Below are 13,667 nucleotides of genomic sequence, written 5' to 3' on the forward strand. Positions count from 1 at the left end.
CTGAGAACGGCTGGATTACTTGGCGTTGCGTAGAGACGTCTCGGTTCATTGTGCGTCTTCTACTGCATTTATCACGGGTAGTGTTCCGAAGAGCTGTTTAACCTGATTCCTGCGGCCGATTCCACCTTCGCACGACACGCCACAAGTTATCATCCCCACCATCTGGATGTGTGGCGGTCCTCCACAGTGCGATTTTCAAGGAGCTTTCTTCTACGTACTATAAAACTGTGGAATGAGTTCCTTGTGCGGTGTTTCGGGACGATACGACATGGGTACCATCAAAAAAAGCGCGTACACCCTCCTTAACGGCAGGAAACGCTCCTGTGACTCCTCTGGTATTGCAAGAGAATGTGGGCGGCAGTGATCCACCAGGTGACCCGTACGCTCGTTTGTCCTCCTATTCCATAAAAAATACTAAAACGCTGTCTAAAACCCATTGAGATATAACAAAATGATGTATGGAGGAATTGTCTATCTTATATAGGTCTAGAGAAAAGTCCGTGATGGCATATATCTATCTCTTAAGGGGAACATACTATATCCATTCTAAAGCGGTTATTTAAGAGCTGTTTGCACAAATACGATTCACCCTTATTCACACATCATTGGGGCATCAAAGAAGGTTTTATATAAATCATAAATTACAATTGACTTATTTAAAAAAAAAAGTATTGTATCAATGATGACAGTCATCAGTAAACATTTAATAGAAATTTTACAACTAAAATAAAATTTTAAACTAAGTTTAAAACTGAATCAAAAATGAATTTACCGGAGATAAAGTCATACGAAGAGGAGGCAGTGGATACTGTTGTGTCTGTAATCAATCGAGCCAAAGAACTGCTAGGTATTAGACAAACGCTCAAAGAACTCGCGAGTTAGTACTTTAATTTTACTTTTTTAGTTTTTTTGACAAACAATTTTGTTTAACAAAGATTAAGGATTATGGTTTCTTCCAAGAAGCTGAGTGTAATCCGCCTGGCAAGACAATCTTCACGATTGACTTCGTTTCCGCGCTCTTTAAAGCGCTGGATAGGATTATGTTATAAAGTAATGATCTCATCTTTAGTCTAATGTACTTGAATTTGCACGTTACTTGGAGTTTTTCTTTATTGAAGATATACTTCTTTAGGCGCGTTATGAAAAAATGATGGGAGTGTAATTTTAAGATGCGCGCCTATCACTCTAACTAACAGGGTGAAGTTGGTTCCTAAGATTTTCTGACGTTTGCGACATTCGTTATTTCTTTTTTTGGTTTTTTTCGTCCATTATTAGGATAGGCAAAGGGTTCAAGCCCGTACAGCCGTAATCGTTATTTAAATAATTAATTATCAAAGTCAAACGTAGGTTAGCACGAGGAATAAATAATTTTTAGGATATTTGCTTTGTTATGCCAAGGAAGTATAACTTCTTGCGTGCATACATAAGTAAACACACACTTTTTTATTTGGTAATAATACCTACAGTTGGATTAATTATAAAAACATTTATAATATTCATTTGTTAAAGTGGATAGTATAATATTTAAAATTACAATAGAGGGTCAAATTGTTCCTGTGCTGTGTTGTGTTGTGTGTCTGTATGTGTTGGGTGAGTGTGTGCGTGCGTGTGTTTGTCTATTTTATTCTGTGCATTTTTCTTATTTCAGATTTTAGCTTCAATATAGACAAATAAAATAGATCTAATTTAGAATAATCACTGTTACGTTTTTGTGCAATACAATATTTATATCAATGACATAAATGCTTTCTCAAAATCTTAAATTTCAGAAAGCCGTGACTTCCTCTCACCTCGTGCTAAGATTGGCAGCTCAACACTCAAATGTCCTCTCATCAAAAATAGTGAAATGCTTATCATGAATGCGATAGAGAAGAACTGGTTACTGACTGAAACTCTTCTATATACGCTTAATTATAAGGGAAAATCGCAGGATGAGACGTCGAAGTATTATTATTTTGAGGTGGGTATCAAATATAATGAGCTTCCATGAGACTATTACAAAAACATGTTTCATAACCGACTTCAAAAAGAAGGAGGTTCTCAATTCAATCGGTATTTTTTTTATGTATGCTTACGCTGAGATTTATGATCCGATTCGAGATTCGATCCGAGAATCATGTTGATTCTACTTTAGCTTGATGCGGAATCGTTGCCATTAACGGCCGTTTTCAATAACCTATCTATAGTTTGACTTACGGATACATTGCTGTTACTACTTGTACTATTGCTGCACCGTTCAATGATAAGATCTTATCTATCCATAGATATGTCCAATATAGTTATAGTCCAATGCTATCTGTCAATAGGTTATTGAAATGTAAGTAAGCGTAAAAGGATAGATTTGTCTACCTCTAGTAAGTTTAACTAAGGATAGACAGATTATTGAAAACGGCCGTTAGTCCCATAAAAATTTGACATGGTGTGCCCCAGTACTTTATATTTTATGAACATTTTTTATGATTATTAATTTAAATTGCTTACGTGGATGATATACCTAATTATAGTTTCTGTACGCCTTTTTTTGGAGTTTTCATGTAGGTTAATTATATATTATTACTAGCTGACCCTACAGACGTTGTTCTGTACATAATAATAAACAAAATATTGTTTTTTATGAATTTGTCAATAATTTTTCATAACATCTAGAATTTTTTCTTAACGTATGCTCCTTGTTGTTATAATGAAATTGTTTCACAGCAGAACTGTCAACCGTGCGTCAGTAAATTCTCTCACAGAAAATATGTCCATACAAACTAAATATTGAAAATAAAAATAATTATGGGTCCCAAATCGAAATAAAAAGTATCCTATCTCTCAAGTTGGACCTAACTGCACTCCATGATGTAATCCCTATTTAAAACCGTTCATTAGTTTAGGAGTCCATCGCGGACAAACAACGTGTCACGTTATTTATATATATTAAGATTATGTATTAACCCGTGTCCCGATAAGTGAGTCTTAGCCTACCTGTCAATCATAGCTAACAAACCTTCTGAAGAAGGTCTGAACTCTATCGTGAAAGTCTATCGTGAACGATATTTCAGTGTCTCACAAGAAGGTGAAATAGAGTTTCGAACAACATTTTTTCGGCGTCGATTCCTTCTTTTCGTTCCCTTTTCTTGGGATCTAATTGCTAAAGGCGCGCGGGCACTTTTCGTAGATTTATTTACTTTAAAAAAATCTATTCAAATTACTTATGACAGTAAAAAGCAAACAAATCTTATAGTTTACCTGATGTAATCTAGAAAAATCCTACTGTAAATTACAGAACAACCTATAACAGACACTAAAAAGTTAAAAAATAAGTTAATAAATATTTAGTTATAAAGTTATTTAAATACACCTCTTATGCAATCTTAATACCTTTAAGATTATTAAAATACTACCTTTTGATAGGTTTGAAGTCGGTGCCAAGCCAAATGTAAAAGCAGGAAAGTACCTACATTCGCCACGCGTGACTTTGAGCGGGATAGCTTCGTCTAGAACAAAACAACCCATGCGGGCAGGCACCGGTTAAAACCTTATCAATAGGTAGTATTTAATTAATATTAAAGGTTTGCATAAGACCTGTATTATTATATCTTTACTAGCTGACCCAGCAAACGTTGTATTGCCGATATTAAAATCGCGATACAAAAGTAACTGTTGATCGTAGATGGGTCGTAAATTTAAAAAAAATGTCAAAAAAATAAAAAATAAAAATTTCGTGTGGACCACCCTTAACATTTAGGGGGATGAAAAATAGATGTCCTGCTCATCTCGTCTTATAAAAAGGTGCGTAAAAATTACCCAATTCATTTCTTTCAACGCCCACTGAGATGGATGTAGGCAGAGTGGGATGTATTTTTGAAGTGTACAAACTCAACTGTACAAGATATCTAAGCGTTTATCATGTTATATTAAAATATTATGAATAGAGATATCTAATATATAAAATTCTCGTGTCATGGTGTCAAACTTTGAACTCCTCCGAAACGGCTTGACCGATTCTCATGAAATTTTGAGTGCATATTGGGTAGGTCTGAGAATCGGACAACATCTATTTTTCATTCCCCTAAATGTTAAGGGTTATTAATACATATTACATACGAATTTTTTTTTTTTAATTTTTTTGACAATTTTTTTCAAATTTGTTTGATTATGAGTCAACAACTTCAAATTTTCACCCATCTACGATCAACAGTTACTTTTGTATCGCGATTTTGTGTGATTTGATGTGTGTGTGTGTGTATGATTTCAAATGAACGCGTCACTCTCTCGATTTTGTAAGTTTTTAGTCAAGCTTTTCTGGTTTTTCCAAATAGTTTAGTACAGTAATGTTAAAATTCATACTAGACTCAACTTTGAACTATTGTTATAGGCAGTATTTAGTCAACCGACGGCAGCTTACCCGATACCTCAGGAAACTGCCTCCGTATTCTTCAGAGTGGAAGACAAACTTATCGAACCGCATCAAACAAGACCAACGCCTTTGGTGAGTTACTTCAGGATTGTTTCTTGCGATGCGAGACTCGAACCCGCGATCTTTCGCGTTCCGTGCGAGTTAATAAATTTTGATTTTAAATTTAATTTGTGTAATTAATCCCCGAAGTGAGGGGGTTATCACTTTAAAAAATAACAAATTGTCTACTCACGTTCCGTGCGAGCGCTCTTCCACTGAGCGAACCGTTACAGTGACGTAAAGTTCATAAATCGTGACATATCTTCAACTCTCAGGTTGTGGATTTATGATCTTAACGTCACTCGAACGGTTTGCTCGGTGGAAGATAGAATGGAACGCGAGATTTCGCGGATTTGAGTCCCGCATCGTTCATAAATTTTTGTTTTCAAATGTAATTTGTGTATGTAATTCCAGAAATGGGGGTTATCACTTTAAAAAAATAACAAATTGTTTAATGATTTTTTAATCATTTTACCACACAATAATTACTGGACCTATTCCAGTATTTTTGGTGGTTACCCACCACCCGCCACCACAATAAAAGATATATAATAGTTATATTACGTAGCAGTAATATAAGCAGTAATATTATTTATCAATCATTGATAAGTTGTAAAGATAATATATAGAAAATTAGAAAGATCTTAAGATTGTGTCAAAAATGGTATCTACACAATGGGCGGTCTATTGAAGCCATCTCTTTCGAACACCAGATAAAATAAAAATTAAGAGCTAGTGTGCAAAATCTAGCAATAAACGTTACCTGCTGCGATTAAGGATTGGTCTCCGCTGCCCTCCAACTAGATAACGCAGGTGTAGTCGCAAAGTACGGCAACTAATAGTACGCCCGTGGGCGTACTCGAGCCAGTCTTGAACAATGTGTGACGTTGACGTGCATAGGGTTGCATAGTAAAACTTTTCTAAAAATAATTATACCTGCTACAAGAAATAAGACATTGGGATCACATATCATCAGTGAGTATTTTGTATTTTATCAATTTTAATGTAAAAAAATTTGAAAGATGCCATTGAGTATCAAGATGCCACGCATACAAGTATCTAATAGTTGCCGTAATAAGAAAGCTATTGTTCTAAGGTAGTACGGTATCTAGTTAGAGCGAAGAGGAGACCAATCTTCATCATCATTCAATTAATTACTCTAAGGTTACCTGATTTGTTACAAGTTATGCCTTATTTTACCAAAAACTAAGATTTTTGATTTTGCGTTTTCAGATGACATTTCGAATCGAAGGTCACTATCGGGACCACGATGTTCGTTTTATACGTCTGTCACCTGATTGGATACTGGGAGTTCTCAAGATGAAGGCCAAATTGTTTTCAAGAGTTGAAGAAATAGGACTGTTTTAAATGGGTTTTTTATGTTAAATATTAATAAAAATTATATAATTTACTGCAAATGTGTTTTCATATATCATATATATTTCGAAATTTTATTAAGTTTCGACGCTTTTTCCAAGTGGTTTTGTTTTTGGTATATAAAAAACGACATTTCATCTGTTCCTTATGGCATTCAAAACGGTAGAATACATTTTTATGACATTTTTAGAGCGATCCTTTGAAGATTGCTAGAGAACGCATGAGAATTCTTTCAGTGTTTTTCAATATCCAACAATCTTTCTTCTTCTTTCGGTCTTTTCTTGTATAGGGCATCGTTAAAACCCCCTGGAACTGATGAAAGAAGACACAAATGACATGAAGATATTATAAGACGCATGCTGAATAGAATTGAATACTAAGGATGCATGCTCAATAGATGGAATACTAATAGTAATAATTTTATATTTAAAAAAAAAAGCCCGCTGAGTTTCTTGCGCCCATTCTTCTCAGGTCTGAGGCAGTCTCTTTTGAATGGGTGGTAGTTTTTGACGTTCAATAAGTGATTTTAAATCCTATTTTGAATAAAAATATTTGAATTTGAATTTTAAGAAGTTTGCCACTGTCGCATTAGACTAGACGCATTGAATTATTTGTTGCTGACGACAATATCAGTGTTGATTTCCTCCTTGACTATAGAAAAGTTAAGTAAAATACTTTTAAAAATATTAAATAAATAAATAATAATAAATAAATCATTTATTTTCAGGCATTTTACCCATAAATCTACAAACAATCTTAAATTACATTATACTTTGATTTTAATTAAATTACAGATAAAAAGAAAAAATTAATATATTATGTCATAATTACAATTAAAAAGAAAATAATTAAATTATAGAAATAAAAATTAGAAAATTAATATAGTCTAATACAATTCAATGATGTTTAATTTAATTTCAGTTCTTACATTATTAAAAAAAATATATTATGTCACATATATAATATAAATAAATTGTCACACGTCACAAATATCATATTTACAACAGTCATAGAGAGAATTAAAAACAAATGTGGTGTCGTGGGACACTAGGTAGGAACGAAGTTCCTTCGGCTAATGTAGAATCGACACAAATTGCAAAAAAAATCGTGCTCAATTTTATGTAGGTTTTCTTAATTTTTCTCTTAAATTTTGCTGATTAGATTTTATTTAAGTACAAGAAAGTATTTAGGAAATTCAGTATTTTAGGAAATAATAAATTACTAAAAATAAAAAAACATCGTAATTCAAATTATCAACTAAAATAACAAAATATGTCTCTTTATTTTTGTTTGACAACATAAAATTACATAGAAATAAAAAAATAGAAATAAAAATAATTACAAAAAAAGTTTATTATTATTATTAATATTATTATTATAAGTAATTCTTATTAATCAGTCTCGTCATCAAATTCTATTGCTGAAACTATTGGTCGCGCCTGCGCACGTCTCATTTAACGGTTTTATTCCACGCACTTTTCCACGCACTTTTTTCCACGGTTTCTTTCTTACGGTTTTACTATGACATTTTTTTCATTTCGGTCGCGCAGCAAAATCCCTATCCCCTCCAAGCCTGCCGTAAGGAACTTCGTTCCAATTATTAAATTACAGCTTTTTCTAATGCGGTCCATAAAGTTAAAAATTAAAACACGTCGTGTAATCGTAACTGTATACATGTTTTTGCGTCAAAGTTACATTTCTATTATCGCTTTCAGTCGGACAGCCTGACGTCGTGTTAAATATAATAATTATAAGTATAAAAATAAACACTCGTTTAAATCCATTTAAAATTATTTTATTTTTATGTGTAAAGAAATTACTTCATACGATTCAAAGTGCAAGGTATCTACATACAGTGCGGTATAGTGATACTTTCAATCATTTGCCTAATACTAGTTGACCTTCTTGGACTCATCGGGAAACCAAGTTGTAAAAAGTTGATATTGCAGATGTTACCTACATCCATAGACTTTGAATATACTAACGTATAGAGGACCTGACGGTTAATGTTAACGTGTGTTCAATTTGGCTTTGTCAATGTGTGCCTGTGGATTAATATTCAAAATACTAAGAGCTGCTGCTGCTAATCAACAAATATAAAAGCTTAAAAAAGGGATAAAAGGTATTTATTTTCTCAAAATTTATTCCTTTACAATTCTTTTTGATGTCATTTCTAATATACTAGATACTGCTACCGCTTCGGAAAAAAATAGCGCTCTGAGAGAGGAGAAGCGGCGCAAGAAACTCTCCCAGCTTTCTTTTTATGCGCTCTTTTTAATGAAATATACAATATTGTACTGCCATTGCTATTGCTATAAATTAATCATAATCTAGTCCCAGGCTGTCGAATCACTCAGTTATTCAGCTGTGGAGTAGTAGGATTTAAGACATAGCCATTTTTTAATAAAACTTTTGAATTTATTTACAGATATAGCCTGAACAGTGGCTGGAACTTTATTATAAAAGTGTACATTTACCCATAAAGCTATTATGTATCTTATGAAGCCTACTAGAATTAGTTACAAGCAATACCTTATTTCTAGTGTTATAATTATGAAATTCACTATTAACAGCAAAAAGAATATGAATTAAAAATCCCAAAACACATTGGTACGTGGCGGCCGAGTATGGAAAAGCGGACCCCGTGGTGAGAGTCAATTACTGTTCTACAATTGGGTGGAAAAATGGTTCGAAAATGAACATAAAATATAATAATTTTCCAATTATCGTGCGCAAAGTTCGATTTTGCGCATGCATTTGCGTTCGCAAAGTACTACTTTTCCACACGTTGACAAGAGCGTGCGGGAATGTTTGAAAATAATTGTAGTGGTCGAACTTTGCGCAGGTAAGGAAATAGTATATTTCATCACGAGTGCGGGAGGCCTGTCATTGCAAAGAGTTCCGACAAATGTCTACCCGAGGCGAGGCGCAGCCGAAAGTGAGGGTTGACAGTCGGAACAAGTCGACATTATTTTGACAGTTGGGAAAGAGAACGCACGAGTTCGGAAAATGTAAAGAAAAAGCACGAGTATGTAATAGACCACATCCCGAACGCTATACGTCCCTGCTATACGCCACTTTTTGAGCATTAAAAAATATACGATTCTCGTGCGCACGTAGGTCATCCTGAACGGCCTTCTTTGCGCATTTGTATCGTAATGTACTATTTCAAGCGAGGAACAACGATATAATTACATGGAAAAATCGATTCACTGACTCGGATCCCGTATATGAAATCGATACCGTATCGGTTCCATAAATGGCTAGAACTCTCTATACATCACTGTTGGTTCAGTAACTTTATTTATTATTCATAGACTTAGAGGTTTGTTCATGTATAGAGGATGAAGGAAAGTAGATTGCAGGCACAACTTGACAGTTGAACAAAGCTTACAAAATTTATCAACGATACGTCACTCGAACGGTTGGCTCAGTTGGAAGAGCCCTTGCACGGAACGCGAGAGTTTGTGGGTTCATATCACGTAGCATTCATAAATTTTGTTTTCAAATTTTATTTGTGTAATTAATCCCAGAAGTAAGGGTTGGCACATTAAAAACATAACAGTTTGTTTAGATTTGCAAAAGCGACATCTCAAGTCAATTTCCTAATATGCAAATATTGGGGTTGACCAGGTTATCAACTGTAAAGTAGATCATGTAGATGAAGCCACAACCTGAGAGTTCAACAAAGCATACAAGATTTTATAAAAGATACCTACTTCACTCGAACGGTTGGCTCAGTTGGAAGAGCACTCGCACGGAACGGAGTGGTTGCGGGTTCGAGTCCCGCATCGTTCATAAATTTTGTTTTAAAACATTTATTTGTGCAAGTAGATTGACTTTGACTTCTCCCGAACTAACGTTACATAGACGAGCCTGTTGTAATATGCTTACAAAACAAATTATTTTGTAAGGTGATGCATCAAATAATATATTATGAATCGTGATCGAATTAAAAAAGCATTTTAAGTCTCAAATATTTCATAAGAGAACATAAAAAATAAATCTTATAAACAACGTTCTATAGAACGTCATTGCTTATAATTATAAATCTTATATTGAATGCATCAATTTAATTAAAAAATTTAGAGCTTGAATTCATTGTTTTCGTAAGGATTTTGTAGGGCTTCTTTTATTTGTGTACATGGATTTTTATACAATCTAATTAATTAAACTAATTCTAGTTACGATCATTGTAATTTTTGGAGTCGGTGTCAGCCAAGATAAGTTTGTAACTACATACATACTTATAGGTGAGATGTGCTTGAGTCGTGAGGAGGCGAGAGGCGAGGGCGGGTCGCGGTGGAAGAATGTAGCAGTGAAGAATTGTTTCATCGAAGGCTCTTTCAATGTGCAAAAGTTCCTTGGCAAAAAGTCTTTTCTGAAATCACACCTTCTACAACGTTCACTACAGCGTGAACACATCCAAGCGGATGAAGACGCGGGCACAGCTTGTTTATATAATATATAGTGGTGTAGTGATTTATTTTCCCGCAGTACTGCGCGTGAGTACAGATAGCAATATGGTGTGAGTGAGAAAGAATGATAAGCAACGCCATTTTAGATTATTTTATCTATTGACTCAAATTATATCTATACAGTGGTTAGTTCTGCCATTGGAGATTAATAATTCAACATTTCTACATCTCTGAAAATACAGCAATTCTTTCCAAGATCAAACTCATTATACATTGTTGGATATAGCAACTATACCGTTCGTCAAAGGGGCTCATTACGCGCTTATCTGAAACGGTTTCATCTTGCTATGTGATCTCTTTGATGCTGTTCTCAGAAACATCTTAAAAAACGAATCTTAATGTATGCAAATCACTTAAGATCCTTGAATTTTAATTATTTCTTTGTATCCCAGAGACGTTATTCAATATGACGCTAAGGCTTTTGTTTGGAACGCGATAAATTTAAATTAATATAAAATTTAGCATTGATTTTATGGGTTTTTTTGGAATAGCCAAAGTTCCTATATTTTTAAGATCTTAATAAGCTCCTCCACTGAACTCTACTATATACCACTGGACTGGCGGCTGTCAAAGTGATTTTGTGCCTGTTTGATATTCGCCATTTTGGCGCTGTTGGCCATGTAGCGAGAGTCTGCGGTACTAAAACTAGTGATGACAACCTCAGCAAACATCGATAGATGGCGGGAATCGATTCAAAAAAAAGAATTGTGTACTTTATTACATTTATTCTAGAAGTATAAATAATAAGGAAAACGAACGAAATTTATTCAAAATACAAAAATACTTCAGAGTATTATACGTTTCTCTCGCAGGCATTTGTATTATATATCAAAATTAGTTCTCTGTACTCTCGCGAGTGGCGCTTCAAATAGGCAAAAAAAATTGCTGTCAAACATATGGAACAGCCTGTCCAGTGGTATTTATACAGGCCAATGAGCTCCCATACGCTCTAGTGCACATGCTGACATGGCAACCGTTTCTATGGTCCTATGCTACCGTGTCCCCGTGGACACGGTAAGACAGCCTCCAAAAAACTGCCAATATCTACGTATCCTTAGACAAAAACACCAGAAAGAATTTTTAAGCGGGTATATTATTTTATTATATTAATTGCTCTTGGTTCTAAGCCATAAAATAAAGCGCAACGCTTTTGAAGACAATATATATAAGTATTTATTTGGCTTTAGCTATTGGCGGCCATTTTTGTTTAGCATTCAACGGGAACATTATTCTCAGAAATTTTTTTTTAGAAAAAAAAATATTTTTTTGAAAGAAATCATAAGATCATATTTTTATAACGTGTCCACTATACTTTTAATAATACAAAGAATTCAATGGCAATATTTTGATATTGACGCGTTTAGCAAAATAGTTAATTTCTCGGACAACTCTGAAAGAGCGGCTTCGTTCATTCGTGCTCACGAACCTATCATAAATCACGATTATTGATTACTATAACCATGATACAATAACCTAGTTGAACTCTGCTTTCTTTGGTAGTATAGTTTTATTTAAGTATTTTTTTGTTTCTTCAGAATTATATCATATTATGTTGATGATGAAGCCGTTGGAGATTTTTCTGCATCACTTTTCCCAGATTTATAAATATTATAAAATAATGTCACTGTTTTTTATGAGTGGTATTGAGCTTCTTGCCACTTCTTCTCACTAAAACTCAACTTTTTGTAGTGATGGTAAACGATAAAACTTATCATTTTGACAATCATTTGTGTTATTATTTGATCTCTGAGTAAACAGTTATTTTCGTAATTTTTAATCTTTGAAACACAATAGCGATGATAGCCTTAGCATATTTTAAAAGTAAGCATCGATCCTCCTTGATTCGTTTCTTAACAATCAGACACATAAACTCCAAAACTCCATAAAAAATACGTTTTATTAATTATTAGCCTAAGCGTTTGTTTCACATCCAAAGAGGATGTAAATACTACGAAATAAGAGGCGGTACTGCCTAAGTAAAAATTGAAATTTAGTTTAATATGAAACATTTGACATAAATTTGAAATAGAAGTAATTACAGAATGGCGATTGGCGACGATGTATAATCCGGATAAGTTTGAAAGCAAAGAATTGCTTAAAACATAGTGGATTTCGGCTATCTCCCTTTTTATCTTTAACTTACCTTAATCCAGTGAAAGCCTTCTAACAAAGTTAGACACAAACGCCATGAAAATATTGAAGCTATGGTAGGCTGGATGGTCTTGTTACCGGGAGGTCTGCTTCATGTTATTTTATTTATTCCTTTTTAACTAGTTTAAAATTAAAATTATTACTATTTTTTTTTTGATTTACTCGTGTAATTCATTTAGTATTTGACGTTTGAGTATTTTTGTTGCATCACTTTGCTTAAATTGTAATTTAAATCATTTATAAATTGAATTGAAAATAAGAACTTGTAATACCTTATCTCTTTTGAAAAGAGCAACCTTAGAGTTTCTTGCACGTTCTTCTCTAAGGAAATCTGCTTTCCGAATGAGCTGTATGAAAAAAAAAGACATATTTCAAGTGTAATATGATTTAAATATGAAATAAAATATTTTTGATTTGTTTTTTATTCAACAATCACATCAACTTTAAGAAGAAACGGAAAAAATCATCGCAACTCTATAAAACCATTAGAGTATAATAAATGCATGTTTGGGAAACCCAACTTGAAACAATGAATCACTTACAAAAGACAAACGTACTTTAGAGCTCGATTCACGACCTATTTTCTTTATAAACATACTTACTATATGATTGGTCCCCTACCTTATTAAAATGTTTCAATGTCTACCAAACGAACTTCTGTGTGTGTGTGTGGTAACTTAGTAAGATGGTGTATAGCTTCGGAAAACTTGCTATAGTACGTCTGGAGAGTCAAATGGTATTTTCAGGCACTTATTAGTGGGATGTAAGGTGCTACTTGGTAAAGATCGTTACTCACGTCACCATTATACAGTAATTGATATCTTGAATGAAGTATTTTAGTAGCTAGAGCCAAAAAAGAAATGACAACAAATAAACGACACCTTAACTTTATTAAAAAAGACTTCATCGTAAATTGTGAAAAAACACACCAAATGGTGCCACAGCTAGGATTGAAAATCAAGAAGGGAAGAGAAGGAAAGTAGATGAGAAGTAAGGTGGAAGAGAAGAGAAGAAGGTAGAAAGTATTGTCCAATGATGGACGTATTAAAAACGATAATGATCGCAGATATTTTTGGGTGCTCCTTCATTCAGACCGGAAATATTCTATTCAAAAGACAAATGTATAGTGCCCGTAAAACTCACGGTTCTTTCTGAAGCAAACATACCAAAGGACCACACATTGAAAGCAAATAAATATCTATTACCCAACAAACGACTTA

At 33.7% G+C, this 13,667-nt stretch overlaps 1 protein-coding gene across 1 annotated transcript; it reads left to right on the forward strand.

The window, feature by feature from the left end:
• Window positions 1-689: 689 nt before the first annotated feature.
• LOC126972121 (uncharacterized) lies at window positions 690-5,852 on the forward strand. Its single transcript, XM_050818712.1, has 4 exons — window positions 690-877; window positions 1,770-1,960; window positions 4,361-4,474; window positions 5,675-5,852. The coding sequence occupies exons 1-4, from the start codon at window positions 763-765 to the stop codon at window positions 5,807-5,809; spliced, it is 555 nt and encodes a 184-aa protein (XP_050674669.1). The 5' UTR covers window positions 690-762; the 3' UTR covers window positions 5,810-5,852.
• Window positions 5,853-13,667: the final 7,815 nt, after the last annotated feature.

The sequence above is a fragment of the Leptidea sinapis genome, chromosome 25 (assembly GCF_905404315.1).
Source record: "Leptidea sinapis chromosome 25, ilLepSina1.1, whole genome shotgun sequence".
In the NCBI taxonomy this organism is placed as follows: Eukaryota; Metazoa; Arthropoda; class Insecta; order Lepidoptera; family Pieridae; genus Leptidea; species Leptidea sinapis.

Excerpts from the sequence above, each read along its gene's own strand:
- LOC126972121 (XM_050818712.1), top strand. The coding sequence starts at position 763 with ATGAATTTACCGGAGATAAAGTCATACGAAGAGGAGGCAGTGGATACT. Across the intron at positions 878-1,769 it reads AACGCTCAAAGAACTCGCGA|AAAGCCGTGACTTCCTCTCA; the intron begins GTTAGTACTTTA and ends CTTAAATTTCAG. Across the intron at positions 1,961-4,360 it reads CGAAGTATTATTATTTTGAG|GCAGTATTTAGTCAACCGAC; the intron begins GTGGGTATCAAA and ends CTATTGTTATAG.